The sequence below is a fragment of the Cinclus cinclus genome, chromosome 17 (assembly GCF_963662255.1).
Source record: "Cinclus cinclus chromosome 17, bCinCin1.1, whole genome shotgun sequence".
NCBI lineage: Eukaryota > Metazoa > Chordata > Aves > Passeriformes > Cinclidae > Cinclus > Cinclus cinclus.
Window position 1 is genome coordinate 8605055 of NC_085062.1, and position 19406 is coordinate 8624460.

Below are 19406 nucleotides of genomic sequence, written 5' to 3' on the forward strand. Positions count from 1 at the left end.
TCCTAGATTGCTGAATACCTGATCCTTCCACAGCAAACCCCATCAGCACCGAATACAACCAGAAATCACGGAACAGCTTCTGCAGCCTGGGCTTGGCCTCCTTGATGGGTGGCAAGCGTCTGGTGAGCTACCAAAGAAATAAAAATTTAACATTAGAAAATGGTGGGAGTTAGAATAACTTAATTCCCTATTAAGGAATCCATTAATGTACCTTCTTTACTATGATTTACAAAGGTAATCTTTGTCACCTATGAAAACTACTATTATACTGCTGTTGTTATATTGAAAGGAATTAAGTTCCTTTTTGGAGAGCTCAAAGGCTAACTCTGAGGTGTCTGAAGTAAGAATTTCCTTTGTTTTACACAGGAATAACACCATGCTGATACAGTAACCTCTGAGGAGAATACATAATATTAGTATACTATCCACTGCAGGGAGAAAGAGACCACATGGTCCTTTAAACTGTGCTGTAGACAATGCCATGCAGCTTCGCTTCAGTGTAAAGGAACTCCAAACAAAATAAATATTAGTCAAAAACACTTCTGGTTGCTATTGTTTATCAGCTTTGTGGAAATACATTGAGGCACCAATTGGGGATCTTTCATTGTTTGCACCCACGCACAGAATGACATCAGTTCTGAAGAATTTACTATCTAAACAAACAAGTAAAAGCATTATTTTCAACATACTTATTAAAATTAATTCTCTGATACTTTTTTTGCACAAACAGCTGCTACCACCACAGGAGCAGTATATCATCTTAGCCAACATGATACACAATTTTAGATAAATTTATGTAACAAAGATCATAGTGTGTTATCCTAAACAGAGTTAAAGCACAGGCAGTGTATAAACTGTAAAAAAACCTGTCCATTAAACCACAAGCTTTATTCAATATGACTGTACATTACTACTGTAAATTTTATTTACAAAATGTTACATTCTAATCTAGCTTGAAGAAGTTTTCTCTAACCACAATAATTCTCCCTAGGTATGAGAGCCAGCAGTACTTCAGCAAAACCTTACATAAAGCCAACTTTGGATGCATTTGTAAATCATGAGGGAGATTAGTCATTTAAAAAGGAAAAGCATGAAAAAATCTCCCTGTTATAATAAAATCAGTGTGAGTTTAAGCTGGTGAATAGCACTATGGTAAAAAGCTGTTTGTGCAATGGAAATCTTTGCACTAATACAACCCCAGCAGAAGAAACCTCATCACAACCACAGATGCTCAAACACATGTGCACTAAGATGCTCCCCCGTCCCCCACTTCAGCACAAAACAGCTACGTGGCTTTTCCTGTCATTAACAGTCAAGTTTACACGCGTGCTTGACTTTGAAACTTTACATACACACCGATTTTTGCTCAAAGACCTTCCTCAAAAGGGAACAAGTACCTGCAAAGCTATAAAAGTACTTCAACAAACAACAGAGAATTCAGCAGAGATCACTAGGCAAGGGAGGGATTTTGGCTGACGAAGTAAGTTTAGCAGTGTTTGGTTTAGAGAATGTTTACTTTGGGAGATACACAAAAAAACAGCGTCAAAGTTCAGATTTAAACCCTGCCGTTCCCTTTGAGCTTTTCAACACATCCTTCCCGTACAGTGGCTTAAAGGTAAGCTTCATTTACCTCTCCTGTTATTTTGGGTAGATCTCAGCAAAGACATACATATTGCAGAGAAGGGGGGATGTTTTGCCTGCGCAAGTGCAGCTGAGCAATAACTGAACTTTGGTGAAGATGAGAATGTAAAGCTGGGAATACAGACAGCAAATTCTGCTGTGCCAAGAGCAGAAAATGTTTATCAATGGTTACTGGACAGAGTATCTCAGCCCTAAGAGCCTGACTTCTGGGGGCGGGGAAAAAACAAATGAATTGACAGAGTAACAATAAGAAAAAGACTGACTCGAGATGTTCAGTGACAGTATAAAACAATTTCATAAGCATCTTATTTGGATCCTTCATTTATGCAAAACAATGTATTCTTTTATATGGGAGGATCACCTAAAATGGTTTTAGGATTTAAAGCAAGTTAGTCTGGGGGAAGAGCTTCAAAAATTAATCTGTCAGCTCAGTTATTTCAATGCTGTTACAACATGTTTAAAAATATTTTCCTTCAAGGCTTTATTCACTGATATACAGGTCAGTGAACAGGTACAGGTATGTGAACCTTTATACTTTACAGAACAGCTCTCTTTCCTCATTTAAAAAGCATTTTAATCAACATCTTAGTAAGATTTTGTTTGAACTGTATTCAGTATTTTGTTCTGTATTATATTGTAAATAACTGTCTTTTTACTCAAGAAAGTGTATCAATTGAGATTAACTTTATAAATTCCTGAAATAAATTAATATTAAAGTCTGAGCAAAACCCAAGGCCTGGCATTCAGTTTCAGCTGACAGATCTACTGAACACCTACATTTTGATCTCTGACTGTTGCAGGAGAGAATTATACTTTTTCATATCTTTTTAAGATGATTTTTAATTATTGCACCCAATATTGGGGTGAAAAGTCTCTCAGAACTTCTTCTTGGTAGAGGGTTTTACAGCTGAGTAAGTCTGATGGGTTCTCTTCAAATATATACTGCAGAAAATTATTGATTTTAAAAACAATTTTAAAATGCAACAGTCCAATACTCAGTAGATGAAGAGAGCGATTCCGTTTCCACTAGAAAAATGCAGGTTCTACTTAAATGTATTCTCAAACAAAAGAGGTGAGGTTACAAATCTAGAACTGGGATCACAGTAAGCCTAGAGAAACAAAGTTCTGAAGGGAGCTCACAGAGACTTCACATCACGAAGAAAACAGTGCACTATGAGTTCTGCAGCGCTACACAAAAGTGAAACAAAATGTAACTAAGCCAAAAGCAGAATCAAGCCAATCCATTTCAAAAGTGGCAGATGAGGACAGAGAGATGCAGAAAGGGGGCACAGGCACTGAGTAACACACCTGAGTAAGGCCCTGAGCAGGCCAGGACAGACGTTTATGCCCAACACTCCCCCCACTGCAGCCCCACTAATGGTACTCAGTGCAAATACATGTCTTTCAACATGTCTCAATTGCCTTTATTCACCAGACTGCTGCCTTGCTTTTCCAAATTATTCCCACAAAACTTCCATTTTTGTTGTAGCTACAGGATGTTTGTTTTTCAAATTTCTCAGTACATCTCAGCCTTCTGGTATGCTCCTGCAGGGGATTGGATCAGGAGTCCCTCCTCCTAGCAAGCTCAAATCTTCAAACTTAACTTCACATTGTATTTTCAGCACACACTTTTCACACAGTTAATGCACAGTTTAAGTGTAACAGTTTAAAATTAAGAGTCACACATGTTCTGGGTACTGAGTTTGCAACTGCTGAAGTATGTCAGTAATGACTATTTGTATGGGAGGAGGTCAACCAATTCTTTGGCAGGCTGGAGGCATTGTGTAAGCAAAACCAATTACCAGTAAAACAGACTTATCCAACTAATTGACATCTGTTCCACAAAAACTGTCCCGTCGAACAAGGAAACTACAGATCTTCTGCTGGAACAGAAATGAGCATGGACCTAAAATTAGGGAATAGATAACTAAAATTCAATTACCCTCGACCCTCTCAACTGTGTTATGTTGTCTTCCAGGCTTTCACCTGGCAGAATGAAGTTCCTATTTCAATTGCTTGCCCTTGCTGTCATCATAACCTCCACATTTTGTGGAGTCAAGGACGTCACTGAGCATTTTGAAAACCTTCAAGGTGCACAGCCACAAGAAAACGGGACTTATATGCCAAACCTACCACTCGAGTTCCACAGAGAAAACACCATCACTAATGACTTGATTCCTGAAGAGGAGGAGGAAGAAGACTATCTAGACCTCGACAAGATACTGAGTGAAGATGACTATAGTGATGTTATTGATGCTGCCCCACACATGGTTTCTGAAGTTCAGCAAGGAAATATTCTTGAACTATTCCATGGCAAAACCAGAATCCAGCGCCTCAATATCCTCAATGCAAACTTTGGCTTCAACCTTTACCGCAGTGTGGCAGACAAGGCCAGCTCCTCAGACAATATCATCATGGCTCCTGTTGGTATTTCCACTGCAATGGCTATGATTTCCCTGGGTCTGAAGGATCAAACCCAGCAGGAAGTGTTATCTGTTCTTGGCTTTCAAGACTTCATTAATGCCAGCAGCAAATACGAGCTCATGACCGTTCACAACCTCTTCCGCAAACTCACCCATCGGCTCTTCAGGCGCAACTTCGGCTACACACTGAGGTCTGTCAATGACCTTTATATTCATAAAGACTTTTCTATTCTCAGTGATTTCAAAAACAATATGAAAACATACTACTTTGCTGATGCCCAACCAGCTGATTTCTCAGATCCCAGCTTCATAGCCAAAACCAATGAACGCATCTTGAAGCTGACCAAGGGACTAATAAAGGAAGCTCTTGTGAACGTAAACCCTACAACACTGATGATGATTCTTAATTGCCTTTACTTTAAAGGTAAGAATCTGTTATTTCAATCTCAGTGATGGATTTTCTCAGTTTGCAATGCACTGCCCTATGTCATTAGAAATCCCAGACACAACTTAAGTCTAATGTACACTACTAAAAACCTACTGAGCCCCTCATTAGGAATCTGTATTATTAACCCATTTTTTGCCTGTTTCTGTAGCACAACAATGCTCTGAAATTAGTGGGTACTGTATACATAGAGCAAGTGTTTACTACTTCCAAAACCTTCATGACTCACAGTGAGACAGAAAACCAACATATGAATGCAGAATAGCCCCAGAAAGCACAGGCTCTGTAGAAGTATCAGATGGAGAGGTATAGACACATACGCAAGTCATTAGTCACATTCAGTCCTGGTGTCACTGAAATGGTACAGATTGATTTCAGTTAAAGCACTTAACATCTCTGAAGTATTCAGGACTCATACAGATGACTACAAAGCATTTCAGCTTGAAGGAAGCCATTATTTAATATGATGAGAGTGTGATCCTTGTCAACAAGTCCATACAGGTGACCTAAGAGAATAGCCAAAACACTGTTCTTCTACAACTAAAACCAAACACATTCACTGCATGGAATACTTCAGTTAATTCAGCATGGATGATCTGCTGATATGGGCTCCTTCATGTATTGGTAAAGGCTGAACAGTTAAAGAGGCTTGAAGTAAAGACTCTACAATATATTTTTATTATAAACCCTTATTTTCAATGTCTTCACATTTAAACTAAGAGTAAGATATCTGCCTCAGATTGAAACTTGTTAATTTTTAAACAAAATGATAGTAAATGAGCAAGAGGTGGGAGATGCCAATGAAAGAACTGAGGATAAAAGGAAATCTGTTACTGACTTTAAGATGAAAATCAGATGAAGGTTACTTAAAACATGGATAAGGAAAGACAGATAAGCCCAAAAGGGTTAACAAGTTGCAAGTACAACACACTCCTCTCCATAATTCATAAAGGTCTTTATTTTTCCCCAGTTATGTCCCTGCTTCCAGGAAACAAAAGCCTCTCTTACTCCTGCCATCTCAGCAGGTTATAGAAGCAACATTTCTACAAATGTACTTTTTCCCACTCACTTGCAAGGAATTACTTCCTTGAATAATGCCACTTAACCCTAAAAGAATCTGAATCAATCATTAGCATAAAATCCAGATAATCTACTTTCTGAGATACTATCCAACAGGCACTTACTTGTATCCTTGACTACATCCCTGATGACCATATCAAACTAAATACAGGGTTATTGCCTGTTAAACCATCCTAAGAAAAGGACTATACAAAGTGAAACAGATAATTTTTTTCATATTTTGGTGAAATTTGAAATAACCTTTTGTTTCACTCTGAAATTATTAAATACTTGTGCCATCTCAAACGAACAAAAACACCACAAAAATAGACAGCTGTGGTATTGAAACTCTAATCATCAAGATCAGAAAGACTTTACGGTTTTTCTTCTGCCCATGAAGTCTTGTTAGTCCAAATTACCTTGGTGCCATCTGCTGAAGGCTGTAATTTCTAACCCTCAAAACAAAGATCAATTTTCTACTGCTCTCATTATTTTGTCTTACAGTGACAGTCTCCTGGAAATTCTACTTTGAGTGGAACTGAACGTTTTAAAAGCAAGTTCTACCCCTAGGTTTCTTCATTTCCCCACTACTCCTTCTAACAAATATTGTCCACATCTTTCCATTTGCACTGTTTGTACCACTGCAGAAAAGCTCTGTTAATCCCTCAGAACTAAGAAAACTATAAACATTTTTAGCTATACAGAGATGCTCAGTACAACTGAGACTGAGTAGTAAGATACTCGACAAACACTGTGAGGTTTCAAGCTCCTTTTATATTAAAGACAATCAAGAAACTATTGGAAACCATTTATGTTGGTAAGAATCACATTTTATCTTGCATAGATGACCAGCCTACCTGCCATTTGGCACAGCTCTGAGTAATCATTTATGAGCCTCCTATCAAGTAGCAGCTAGTTATTTTAGTCATGGCAGTTTTGGTAACTGACAAAATTGATGGGTCCAAAATGCCCTGATTTTTTCTAAGATTCCAGTCACAAATGCAAAAGAGGAGTCGGTCACCCAGTGGAAACAACACCTGCAACCACAGACAGATCCAAAACACATCTTGGGGGAAGATTCAAAACCGAAAGTCAGAAAAAATCATAAAGTGCCAGCTGGTTTCAGCTGCCAAACAGCTCCTGCTGGAGATCAGTATTTCACCCTAAGACAAACTCATCTGCAAAACTGAATCCAAGGAAAATGTTCCCCAGCTCCTCTCTTTCACTAGGAAGAGCTGATTATGTCTCCCATCCCTCAGTGGATGGCAGTGCTGCTGAAGCTCCCCTGGCCCACAGCAGCCCCATGTCATTGGCCAGCTGGAGTCCTACATCTGTGAGTTCTGCTCCCTGAAAAACAGCAAGATACTGCGTTTTCCTTGGAAGTGAGACTCTTTGTTTGGGAATAGCATCATCCAGTCTATACCTCATACCTTTCAGTTAACCCCAGTCTGACTGCCTCTCAAACTGATGATCGCCATCAGCCTGACATGTGCAGGAACTATTAGAATGAAGACTGGACTTCAGGCTTTCTTTTCTTATTCACAGTAAATCTGGCAAAGTCAGACTGAAGGAACCAATTAAGATTATATCATAGGCTCTCCACACAGTCACAGACACATTCCTCACATACTTGCTTGCCAAAGATAACCTAAATTCCTGGGTTTTTACATGAAATACTGGTAACCCTATTTCCACTATAATCTTCTTGCTTTGTCTGCCCCTTGAGAAATGATGTTTATTCCAGAGGCACAGTTCTCTAAAAAAACCTTCTTTCAAACAGCCACTAAATAGTTCTGGTATCTCCACATAAAAAGGTTCAAACCCTGATGGCAAAGCTTTCTGGCCTTCAAAATGTGTTGGACTGCATGATTTGGGCATAAACCTGTCAGATTTCAGCACATCTACAGGAACCTGCTATCCCATCAAACTGGATCATAGAATTAAGTGGCCAACACCCCAACTCTTCAGATTAAGACAGAAAATGAACCATTCTGAATGGACTAAGGCAACATAATGCCTTCAGCACAGTGTCTTTTATAACCTTATGCAAAATTGAAAACAGCCCCCACTTAGCTTGGTACACCACTGAAGTTCTCCAAATCAGAACTGGCTTCAAGCATTGTATCTCTCAAAAAATACAGCTGGGTCAGGGGTTCTGCTAGAGGCAAACCCTAAAAAGTGTTTTGCATCTTTTTAAATTTCCAGGTCCCTCACAGGTGAAAATAATACACACCAACCAAATTCTTATTTCTTGTTTGTGTTCACCTGCTTTTGTAATTCAGAACACTCAAATCAGACAAGCGTTAAGTTAGAAAGCCAAGAATTTTAAAGTCACTTTAAAACTTGTCTTGTAATTCAGGCTTCACTGAAATCATTCTGTGATTCCACATGATTTAAAGGTTAGTGTAAACCTCTTCTAGGAACATTTCATTTAACAGCCACCTCGGGGTTTTGTCTCTCTTCTGCATGGTATTAACAGGAACTTGGGAGAATAAGTTTCCCGTGGAAATGACGGTGAAGCGGAGTTTCCGGCTGAACGAGAAGCAGACGGTGAAGGTGCCGATGATGCAGACCAAGGGCACCTTCCTGGCTGCTGCTGACCCCGAGCTGGACTGTGATGTCATCCAGCTCCCCTTCGTGGGCAACATCAGCATGCTCGTGGTGCTCCCACACAAACTGGCTGGCATGAAAGCCCTCGAAAAGCAGATCACACCTCAAGTGGTAGAAAAGTGGCAGAAGAGCATGACAAACAGGTATCTGCTAAAAAGCACACCTTGTAATGCCTTAATGTATTTTCTTGATGAGACTGATGAGGGTAAGTAAAGCATGCAGAGGATAATAGATTTTGATAAAAAACAGGAAACCTAAAAAAAAAAAAACCTCAAAAAACTGATTTATTGAATTAAAAGTGGGGACTGGTGATCTCTCAAAATTTAATACCATCAAGAAATCAAGGACGATTAAGGTAGAAAATTTTAATAAAGTTTCAAAATTCTTTCTATTGCGTATTTAATGATGTAGATCTAAAGAAAATGTTCTTATTGATAAAGTTTACAACGAGAAAGAAAAACAGGACTGTGAAAATAACAGATTATTCTGCACCAATAATCTTGGTCACATCAGCCTACGTTCAGTTCAGCATTTCAACAGAGCTGTGTGTAAAGGAACACATTCCATAATCAACAAAGGACCTCACAGTTATGGGGGAGGAAAAATAATAAAGCTTCCCTTGAGGAAGATAACAGAGTAGGTGTATCTGTATTCAGACTTGATAAATAGAGATAATTTGATGTGCTGGAATTCAATCTATTTCTGCTGTGCACAATAAGTGACAAATCTCCAGTTTAGTACTTCAGAAAATCTGACAGCTCAACACTTAATACAAGCATGTACTTAACTGCTCAAAGCCACATGCCTTGCACACATAAATAATGCACATCATTATAAATGAAATATCAAGTTGACAAACTAACAGTTTTCACAGGGGAATTAATTTTTTAAAGCATAGTTTTAAAAGTCATGATGCTCAAGTTTTGAAAGCAAAAGTACAGTCCTGAATATCTGTGTCCCGCTTGCTGAAGACAGAGAAAAATCCAAACCACAACAGGTCTGTAAAGCAAAGGAGTCGTGCACATACATATCTGCCCAATGATTTTTCGTTTTTGTGTTTATTTTTACTAGAACAAGAGAAGTGGTTCTGCCTAAATTTAAGCTGGAGAAGACTTATAACTTGATTGATTATCTGAGATCCATGGGAATAGAAGAACTGTTCAATGGAAAAGGCGACTACTCTGGTATATCAGAGGAGAAGGTCACCATTGACAGGGTATTTACTCCTCATTTCACCTCCTCTCTGATTAACCTCTATCACACAATAATGTCGTAGCCCAATAATAATACTACACAGTAAGCTAAAAAAGTATTTTTTCTTCATCCTTTCTGGAGGACATAGGAGGGATGGAGGGTTGTGGGTTTGTCCTTGTCTATTCACATAATGAAGCATGTGTTTAATCAGATGTCAGAGGCACTAAGAGTGTTGTGGTCAGGAACAGGCTTCTGCACAGAACAAACCCCAGAGGTCTTTGCTGCTGCACAGGGTGACCAGCAAGGGTGCGGGACACAGAGCGGGGAAGGCCGTGAGCACATCATTCACGTGCTTGGAGAGCCTCGATTTCTCTCATTTGTTTTCCTGTTTTGTTTGTCTGAACAGTTCAACCACCAAGGCACAATCACAGTGAATGAGGAGGGCACAGAGGCTGCAACAATAACCACCGTGGGGTTCATGCCTCTCTCCACTCAGATCCGCTTTGTCGTGGACCGCCCCTTTTTGTTCCTCATCTACGAGCACCGCACCAGCTGCCTTCTGTTCATGGGCAGAGTTGCCAACCCAGCCACATCTTAAAAGCACAGAAGACCCTCCAACACTCTGGGTTACACATGGGCTGCATAATTAATTATATTTTAAAATACCAGTATCATAAAGGAAAATTTACTGTTGTATTAGCCAATACAAAAGTCACTGGTATAAAAAAAAAAACATTATCTACAGGTAGTTTCTCATCAATGGACTCACAGCAGCAGATAATTTGCCTGCAATTTAAAATGGTTAGTGCCATGCATTGATACAAGTGTATTACTAGAAAAAAAAAAATCACAAAGTAACTTACACCTTGTGTTTTGCAACAGTGTATAAAATGTAATCAATAAAGTATTTAGACTATCTGGAATCTTGAAATTTAGCTCTGAATTTGTGCTAGGATGTCTGTTTAAGATAAACAGGGCTAAGGAAATCCTGAATACCCGACCAGCCATAGACAGTTAAGTCTCTCTTGGGCATTTTACACAATCTATCTTGAAACAGATCAAATATCCCCATTCTTTATTTTGCTTGCATCATTTAATGTTCAGTGAATACACACAATGGGTATTAACATTCAGACTGATGCACACAATGAGCCTCATGGACCAGTGTATCAGAGGAGACAGAAATGTCTTGGAGGAATGAAATACTAAGGGACCCACTACTTTTCACTGATCTAACTTGTATTGCTTCAGTACTTCCTCTGATCTTCATTGGTACAAGAGGTACCAGAATTAGGCTAGCCTGGTAAATTATATAAATATCCTCAGAATACCCTTTAGAAGGACAGCAGTCAGCAAAATGCTTTTTTCACTGGATCAGTATCACCTAATCCCTTAGAGCAATGACACTGTTAATACTCCAGTGCACTCTCCATGCTTGATTTAATGGACAAAATCTTTCAAGTCAGTGCAAACTTTCTGAATCATTCTGGTAACAACACAAATTCTGCTCAGCTGTGTCACATTTGAAAATGAGATTTACCCACACTCTGTAGAATATCACTGTCTACCTGGTACAAGGAACAGAGCTGCACCATAGGTTCAAATTATTAAAGACAATGAACATACTCACCTCTGCATACCTTACTTTACATCATACCTTTCCAAAAATGTGCCTCATAATCCAGTGAGAGTATTTTTATTACTTTCTGCAGTATCAAATACTGTATCAATCAATCTGTACACACTATAAATTTGTCTTATGTTACCAAAACCCACAAATAACCTTTAAACCAACTGTTATTTTAAGAATAATGAATTTTCTTAAAAGGGTGTTTTTCCAATATTGTTGATTTAACATTGCTTCTATATACTGCTGTTTGTAATTTTGCATCAACCCCAATTATATGCTCCATACACAAAGATTTTCAATCTGTCAGACAGTGAAATACTGGTATTAGATGATGATGATGAATGATGAAGAGCTGATACTGAATAGCAAACTCAGATATTTCCCCCTATTCTTGTCTTTTAAGTCCACCACGTGATAGACAATTTTCAGTACTGGAAGTGCACAACAGAAATCATTAACATTCATATACACATTTTATTGTTTTATCTGTATTCAAAAAGGAAAAGCATATACAGAAAAGAAAGCATATGCAAAAGATTAAATATTCATGCCCTAGGTTTAATTATTTTATCAATGATTGAATGAGCTGGAGCATCTGCAATACGGGTTTTTGGGGATTTAAGTAAAGACAATTATTCAAGGCAAAGAGGTCAAGCAGAAAAGCAAATCAGCTACTGCTCAAAACTCATGATCTTCATACATTGTGCAAGAAAGTCAAATATTTGCTTCAACAACCATAATGTAACCATTAACTCTTGCTTCAGATTCTGGCATTATTTGACTGCATTTAAAGGTCACATTGGTTAAGAAAAATGCAGTTATCCCCAGCTATTCAGAACACATATATCACCAATAAAAATTTGAAACAGAAAAGCACTTCCATAACTTTTACATTAAGTCTCTAATAAGCACTAATGTTCTCTCAATATGCAAGGAACAGTCCTGCTTTCAATCAAATCAGCATCACTGACAGCTGAAAAATGCCACCCACTAGAACATCTCAATGCAGGACTAGCTGGCTCATGCAAAAACGGAGCAACTATTGAATAACAGTCATCCAAGACATTTATAAACACATTTCTTTAAAGTTAGGAACTGGTCTTTGTGATCACTGCTGAATTTGGGGAAGGCTGATGTAAGAAACCAGTGGAAGAGATACAGGAAGGAAAGGAACAGTCCTCTGATCTTTAACTAGTGCTAATTTTAGACTTTTCTCTTTGACAAGCTTCAGTGAAAAGGTTTGAGGGGACAAAATATGAAATGAGTGCTTTTTTCCTGCCTGTTAATGGATGTGCAGTATGAACAAGTTACAAGCAGGCATCCCTACTGCAAGCATGGGAAAAGCATGGGATTTTGCTCTTTTGTCCCACCAGCTGTGCAGGAAATGTTCCACAGAATAATTCAACTTCAGGAGGAAAACAAGCAGCATGATGCTTTTTGTCCTTCAGGAAGTTTGTCTATGGATCTTTTAGATGTGACTGTTTTTTTTTTTGTAAAAGTTACAGCAATTAGGCAAATAGCCCTACTGACCTGGTAACACACCTTGGATGTATCAAATTTTCTGTTGGAGATCAAGGTCTACAATTTTTTTCCTGAATGAGCACTTCTACTTTGTTAAAATAAAAGTCTGTCCCCCCGAAAAAAATGCCATCCAAGAGTGACACACAGATATGCTTCAGAACAAATGAGTCTGGCATGGACAGTAGTGTCCTTGCACATTTCCTAAAATGCTTTCAGCCTGACAGTCAATTATAATTTCAGAAGACAAGGGACACTTATTTCCTTCTTTATTGATGATTTTTTTTTCCTTTTAAGAAGCAGAATTCACTTTGCTGCCAAGCTAAGTTTTATTTTTCACTCTGTTTCTATTAACTTTTGTTTTTCACTTCTCCTCAGGCCACAGATACATGCTGTTTATTATATTGCATGCCAAACACTATTCAAAGTAATATTCCCTGCAGTATTACTTAGCTCAAGAATCTCTTGAATTCATGGCTTGAAACAACCTAACCTGAATCTAACCCTGAATCACAAAAGATTCTTTATTTTCAAGAGATTTGTCATTATTAATCAAATGCTTCCCCCCCCCCCCCCCAGAGCAAGATGCATTATTTTACAGCAGTACTACATTTCTCCTGAATGATAACCTCTTCCCTAGCAGTCAACCAAAACCATTTTGCTTGAAATAGCACCAATAATTTGATAAGTGAGAGAAAAATTATTGTTTGTAACAACTCATCCTTTGGATACTCACCACAGCAATGACAGGAATAAGCACACCCAGGTTCCCTGCACTGCTGGAGGCCTGGAGAAGAAAAAGGAAATTATCAAAACGTCTACAAAAGCATTTCTAAAGTATTTACTGTAAGATAGATTTTTAAGCATCAAACAATTACATTACAACTCTGTATCTTGCAAAGAGATGTGCACAAGGTGGTCAAGAGAGCACCCATGAAATCCACAGGACTGAGCACACCCTGGAAGCTTTTAACAAAGCTTTTCAGGTTCTCCTCATGGATATATTGAAGGGATATTTCCCCATCAGCACACAGTCTGTAGATATTCAATAACTGTAGAAAAATGATCACATTAAATGGGTGGCCACAAACAAGTATCAAATGTTTAACAGAAGTTTCACTTTACTATCAAAATGAAGCCAAAAATAAGCCTGTAAAAAGACATGATTTTCAATGATTTATTTAAGCAGAAAGAGCAGCCTTTTCCATTGAAATATAAGAAGCATAAGGAAAATACATGTTTCCTTTGACTTTTTAGGACTTTTTTAATTACAGCTATACAAGTGTGTTTGCTGTTGGCCAAGTAGAGTATTTAAGAATTGAAAACATTTACTTAGCACAGCACTTCATTTCCCACCTTTTCTGATCAGGCAAACAGTGATGGCACAGACACCACACTGAGACATCTCTCTGAAGTCTTTCCCAACATCCCATATTCCTCCACACTGGATTTGGGAAAGAGGGAATGCTACAGCTTCCTCCTTACAAGAGAGACACTGAGACACTGCTGGCCCCAAACAGATGAAGCAGGGAAAATGTGCTAACAGGGTACAGCTTTGCATTAAGTTGAAAAGACCAAAAGGAAGCAATTAAAAAAAGAAAAAAAAAAAAAAGAAAAAAGTAAATAAGAGAGCAACAGAGAAACAAAGCCAAAGAGTCTACAGATGACACAATAATGGCACAACCCAACAAAAACAAATTTCAGTTATCTTTCCTGGAGAGTCAAGATAAAGCAAAACAAAAGATGGGTCTTAAAATATTTTTGAAGGGAATAAAATAATAGCATAGAAGACACTCTAAGGGGTAGGGACAACTGGAAAAAAATCACCATGTTTTTTTTGTTAACTTCAGGACAACCCACTGCACGTGACTCACTGCTTCAGAGTCAGAGCACAGATACAAACTAACTGCAATAGCCAGAAGCCAACAGAACTACACAGTTTCTGTAGAAAACCTACTTTTCTAGTAGCATTTTTTTGTCCAAAAAAAAAAAATTAATATCAGCTTCTTTATGATAGTACTTGGCACTGAGGGAGAAGAAGATGGAATGACTTCCAATCCTGGGCATACTCAGGAGACATGGATGTCAACTATCAGCAACAGCAAAAGAAAAAAAAAGATATTTTATCTTGTCACAGAAAACACTTTTGAATGAGTGAATATAGAACAAAAAAAAATAAATAAAAAAAAACACCAAACATTTTGATGGTTATCAAGCAAGTTTTCATGTGCTGAGAAGAGACATAGGCAAACTACCAAGGAAAAACTTGCTTTTGTTTGGGAAGCACAGCATGTGCAGTGTTTTATTCTCTTTATCTCTTCCTGAAAATGAAGTCTTCAGAATACCTTTCTTAACTTGTACTGTGCATTGAATAGAATGTGCTAGTGAGAACTGCTCACAGGATCTTAACACTAAAGAAACACTGCCTCCTAGCTCAATCCATCTGAAATCTGTCATTTCTCCACTTGCAGAACTGCACAGCTTTCAGCCAGTGCAGCAGTTTGTCTCCCATACTGATTCCAGAGCAGCCCACGTTTCCCTTGGCAGCTCTGCCTCTGACACTCCATTCAGTCTCAGCTGAACTGCAGCTATCCCCTGTTTTATCTGGGGCACTCCACATGGATCAGTCAGGCATCCTAGCCCTGCACTCACACTCCATGACCAGAACACACTCTCAAGCTTAAGCACAGCAAGGGTTTGGGTTTTCCCTGTGTGTTTAGCAGTGCCACCCACATAAAGCACAGCTGCACAAAATTAAAAACCAGTGCATAGCTGACCTTCAGTGCTGGTCCTTTTTCACTTGCTCTCTCACTAGCTCTCTTTCCTTCCAGCCCAAGCTGAACAAACAGCTCCAGCAAGTTCATCAGCAGCTCATCCACAAGGTGCTCTACCTGGATGTTGGCAGCGATGTTGGCCAGGGCATTAATGACTGCCAAGGAGCAGTGCCTGAGGAAAAAAACAGTTATGAACAAACAATTCCTCAGGTTTTATATTTTCAGTCTTTTCTTCATAATACTGATAGTAACTTGTCATAAGGCTACTGATGTATTTTCACCCAGTTCATTTTCTTGCTGTTTTTATGAGCAGCACATCACTTCACTGACAATAGAAATGCAATCGGTATTTAAGTGAAAAACTATTTTTAAGTTGTGCCTTTGGAGGATGTTCCATTTATGATGCTGTCATGGCCACAAGGAAAGTACCTCCCTGTAGCAGACAAAAAGCAGCCAAGGACAGCATCTCTGTTTTGGGAAAGCTCTTGAGCACAAGAATCAGAGCTCGTATCAGTTGGTGAATCTGAGATTGCATTGTTAAAACTTACTGACAGGAAAAGCCCTCTCAGCTACTCCCATTCTGCACTGAAAGGTCTCTAGCCCACCCCAGCTACCAACAGAGCCAGTGATAATCTTTACTTCTAGAGGGGATAACAAAGCATAATTTACATACAAAGAATTTAATTGTTAATGGGTTGCATTTAATCCCTAGCAGTACCTGGGACCACACTAAAATAAAACAAATCACACTCTCAGCTTTTCTGGGCTGAGAGATTTAGTAATTAATTACTGTAATTACAGATAACATAAGTCATCAATGTCAATTATTTTTCACAATCACTGACTCCTTACAGAGGTAAAAATTATCAATGCTACTTGTAGTGAAAAGCCTATTCAGGAATCCCTGCATTTTGAAGTGCTATTATTTGAAAATTAACGTTTTGCTAATTGACATCAAAGAATGGTACAATTTACAACCTTGTGATAAAACTTGATAGTGGGAAAAAGTGAAAAACCCCAAAGCAGCAGAGGTTATTTTATATAGTTTTCACACATTTAAGAGACACAGCAAAGTGTTACCTGTATCCATGGTCCTTATAGTCTTTGGTGGCAGAGTAAACAACTGAGCTTGCTTTAACACTGATTTGCTGAAATAGATTCCACACTTCACTGTAAATGTATTGCTGCAAAAAACCAAAAGCAAATCCCTAAGTAAAGCTTACTGAATACAACCTCTCTAAAGAACAGCCCTGTAAAATACTCTAAGTATTACCAAGTTCTTCAGATAGGTGTGCAGCCACAGCCTGAGCAATGGTTTCAGTTTCATGAAGTAAACTGTACAAGTGCTTTTATGAATGTTTTTAATTGATAAAAACTTAGAAAATTTATTATTTTCATTAATTCTGCCTTCCTAATGGAAAGAATTTTTTCAGGCTTCTGAGTTCCAGCAATTAACTGATGGTTCAGAGGCACAAATAACATTTGGAAAAAGTCAGTTAATCTTTGTATGACTGAAGAAGACAATCTTCCATATTTTTAAATGTATGAATCTACAAGACTTTGAAAGTTAATTACTGATACAAAAAAGAAAATACTCTCCACTTATTTGTGATAGGCCAAGTTTAAAAAATTAGTAACTCTTGAAAATATTGAGCTTGGTGGGCTTTATAATCTTTTTTTAAAGACATTTTCTATGGGGATTCGTCTTCTTTACAGGGACAGCACTTTACACATTATCACACTTTTGTTTTCTGATATCATAAAGACTGCAAGTGTCTACCATTAGTGAAGAAAAGAGAAGCCTTAAAAGCCTCCTGCAAATGCACTTTCTAAAATACATTTCAATTTAACTAATGGAAAGGGATATGAAGAGGCATTCTCTTGGCCAATTCTTCCCTTACATTTCCAGTGATGACCAAACAGCCAAGCTGATCAATGATGAGTACGTCAAGATGAGAAGGTGGCTGGCAAAACTTCTGCTGCAAGATCTGCAGGATGGGTTCCATCATTTTTGGGGTGTCCCTCAGTGCCACTGCAATGTGCCCTAGAGCACGAATTGTGTGGTCAGGAATCAAATGAGCTTCCCTGTTAGGAAAACAAATTAAAATCTCAACATGAAAAATGTAACTGTTCAACAGCTATCAAGCTTTAATACTGCCAGTCTATACATCCCCAACATTAGAGGATATACTTGCACAAGTTGATTTTCAAAATAAAAAATAACCTCTCCCACACTCATTATTGAAGAAATCCACACTAACCCATGAACAAACTGTTCTAAAAACAACAGTGAAAAGAAGCAAAATTGATTGGCAAAATACTAAGACAGTCAGACCAGCTTCTGCATAACCTCCCCCATGAGACTTCTTGGTTGGTGAGACTCTTAAAAGCAGAGCAAAATGCCCCATGTGACAAGATGTGTCTAGCCAAAAAGGCCAGCTGAAGCTTCAAGAGAGAAAGCATCACTCAGCTGAGGACTCAAAATTGGCTAATATTCACCAAAGATTTGCTGATTCAATCAGCTAAAACTGAATCCGTACCCCGGGCTCAGCTCTGCAAAGACTTGGCATGGGAAGATCTTGACCCCAAGCACAAGCCCATTAATCTCAGACACATTTAATTCCAAAATAATGCTTCCAGCATTTATATCTTAGAATAAGTCTCAGATTCACTGAGTGAAGGAAAAAATTGTTTTTTTTGACTGACAACTTACTTATCATTCTCCTGAGAGATGTACAGACGGTTGGACAAACTGGCAAGAAAGGCCTCAACAATCACTGAATCTATAGTCAAGCCAGCCTTCAAGCACCTGGAGTAACAATGGACAGAAAAAAACATAATGCATCAATAAAACATATCACTTTTAACAACTGTAAATGCATGCCATCTATATATAAGTGAAGCAGCTTTATACTGAAGAATAATGATTGCCAAGGAACACTGCAGATTCAAAAAATACTCCAAGTTTCTACTTCTGCTTTCTCCAGAATCGGGGATGGGAATATGCAATAAGGCAAATTCAGAATCCACTGCTTTGAAACTTTAATTTCTTGCCTCTAGTCAGCAACTATGTCTTTGCTCTAGCTCTCTGTAGCTGCCTAAGGGGGAAAAATAATCACTGCTCACACAAGTGTGTGACAATGCTTCTGTTACAGGAAGCTCACTCAATGTGATAACCTAAACTGAAAACAAAAAGAACCTACTGATAATCTACAAAACCACCTACCTACTGAAAATGGCAACTAGCAGACATGGGAAGCAAAACAGTAAGACTAAATTATTATTTTACAGTTAGGACATAAAGAGAACCAAGAGATGCCTGAAGGAAAATGAAGTCACGACCACACAAGGCACAAAGGCTTCATGGCAGCACAGAGCAGAACCTTCTAAATGGGCACAGTACTTTTCTCTCAGGGAAAGAGCACGTGTTCAGCATGGTGCCAGAGAAATAGCTCAAGTCCAGCAAGGTGCCAGCCCCCTCTTACCTGCAGATGTTGTCTATGGCAATGTCACGCAGCTGCTCATACATGGATGGCTGACCTTTCTTGCCAGGCATTACATTTAGAGTGGACTCTGAATGCTCGTTGGTGACACTAATCTTGATGTCATTCCCACCTACTAAGAACACAGGAGTAGAGAAATCAACACCACTTGATGAGCTATACAAGCCATTACTGCATTTGACTATTCCTACATTATTATTCCTAAATTTATCCACTTACTACTTTACTGTTTTGCTCTAGCATTACAGTACTGCTTCTGCATCAGCAAGTGATTAGAATCGAACATTTTTCTTCTGGAAATCATAACTGAATATTAAAACTTAAAAACAACAACAAAAACCTGCCAAATGCCAAGACAGTCACGTGGCTGGAACAGAGGATGTGTATGGGGAAATGTGAGGAATGTGACCTAGTTGATTCTGGAGAAGCAGCAGCTTTGGACAGACCCAGTGGCTGCCTCCCAAACTGCAAAGTAGGCTACAGGGCAGACAGAAGCAGCCTTTGTAGGAGAATTAGACACAAGAGCCGCAACTTGAAACAAGGGAGGTTCCAACTATGTATGTGATTTCCTTTCCCTCACTATGAGGATAATTATGCACTGGCTGCAGA

The 19406-nt window shown here is 38.6% G+C and overlaps 2 protein-coding genes across 2 annotated transcripts in view; one reads left to right on the forward strand and one right to left on the reverse strand.

The window, feature by feature from the left end:
* Window positions 1–19406, reverse strand: part of PI4KA (phosphatidylinositol 4-kinase alpha) — a 54472-nt gene that overhangs the window by 22551 nt on the left and 12515 nt on the right. The window contains exons 14-20 of the mRNA XM_062504587.1: window positions 18780–18912; window positions 18008–18103; window positions 17196–17379; window positions 16375–16478; window positions 15298–15466; window positions 13257–13307; window positions 19–127 (exon numbers count right to left, since the gene is read on the reverse strand). Of these exons, the coding sequence (XP_062360571.1) occupies window positions 19–127; window positions 13257–13307; window positions 15298–15466; window positions 16375–16478; window positions 17196–17379; window positions 18008–18103; window positions 18780–18912 (846 nt within the window). The remainder of the gene's footprint in view (window positions 1–18; window positions 128–13256; window positions 13308–15297; window positions 15467–16374; window positions 16479–17195; window positions 17380–18007; window positions 18104–18779; window positions 18913–19406) is intronic.
* On the forward strand, window positions 3636–10495 carry SERPIND1 (serpin family D member 1). Its single transcript, XM_062504520.1, has 4 exons — window positions 3636–4488; window positions 8048–8321; window positions 9250–9394; window positions 9779–10495. The coding sequence occupies exons 1-4, from the start codon at window positions 3636–3638 to the stop codon at window positions 9968–9970; spliced, it is 1464 nt and encodes a 487-aa protein (XP_062360504.1). The 3' UTR covers window positions 9971–10495.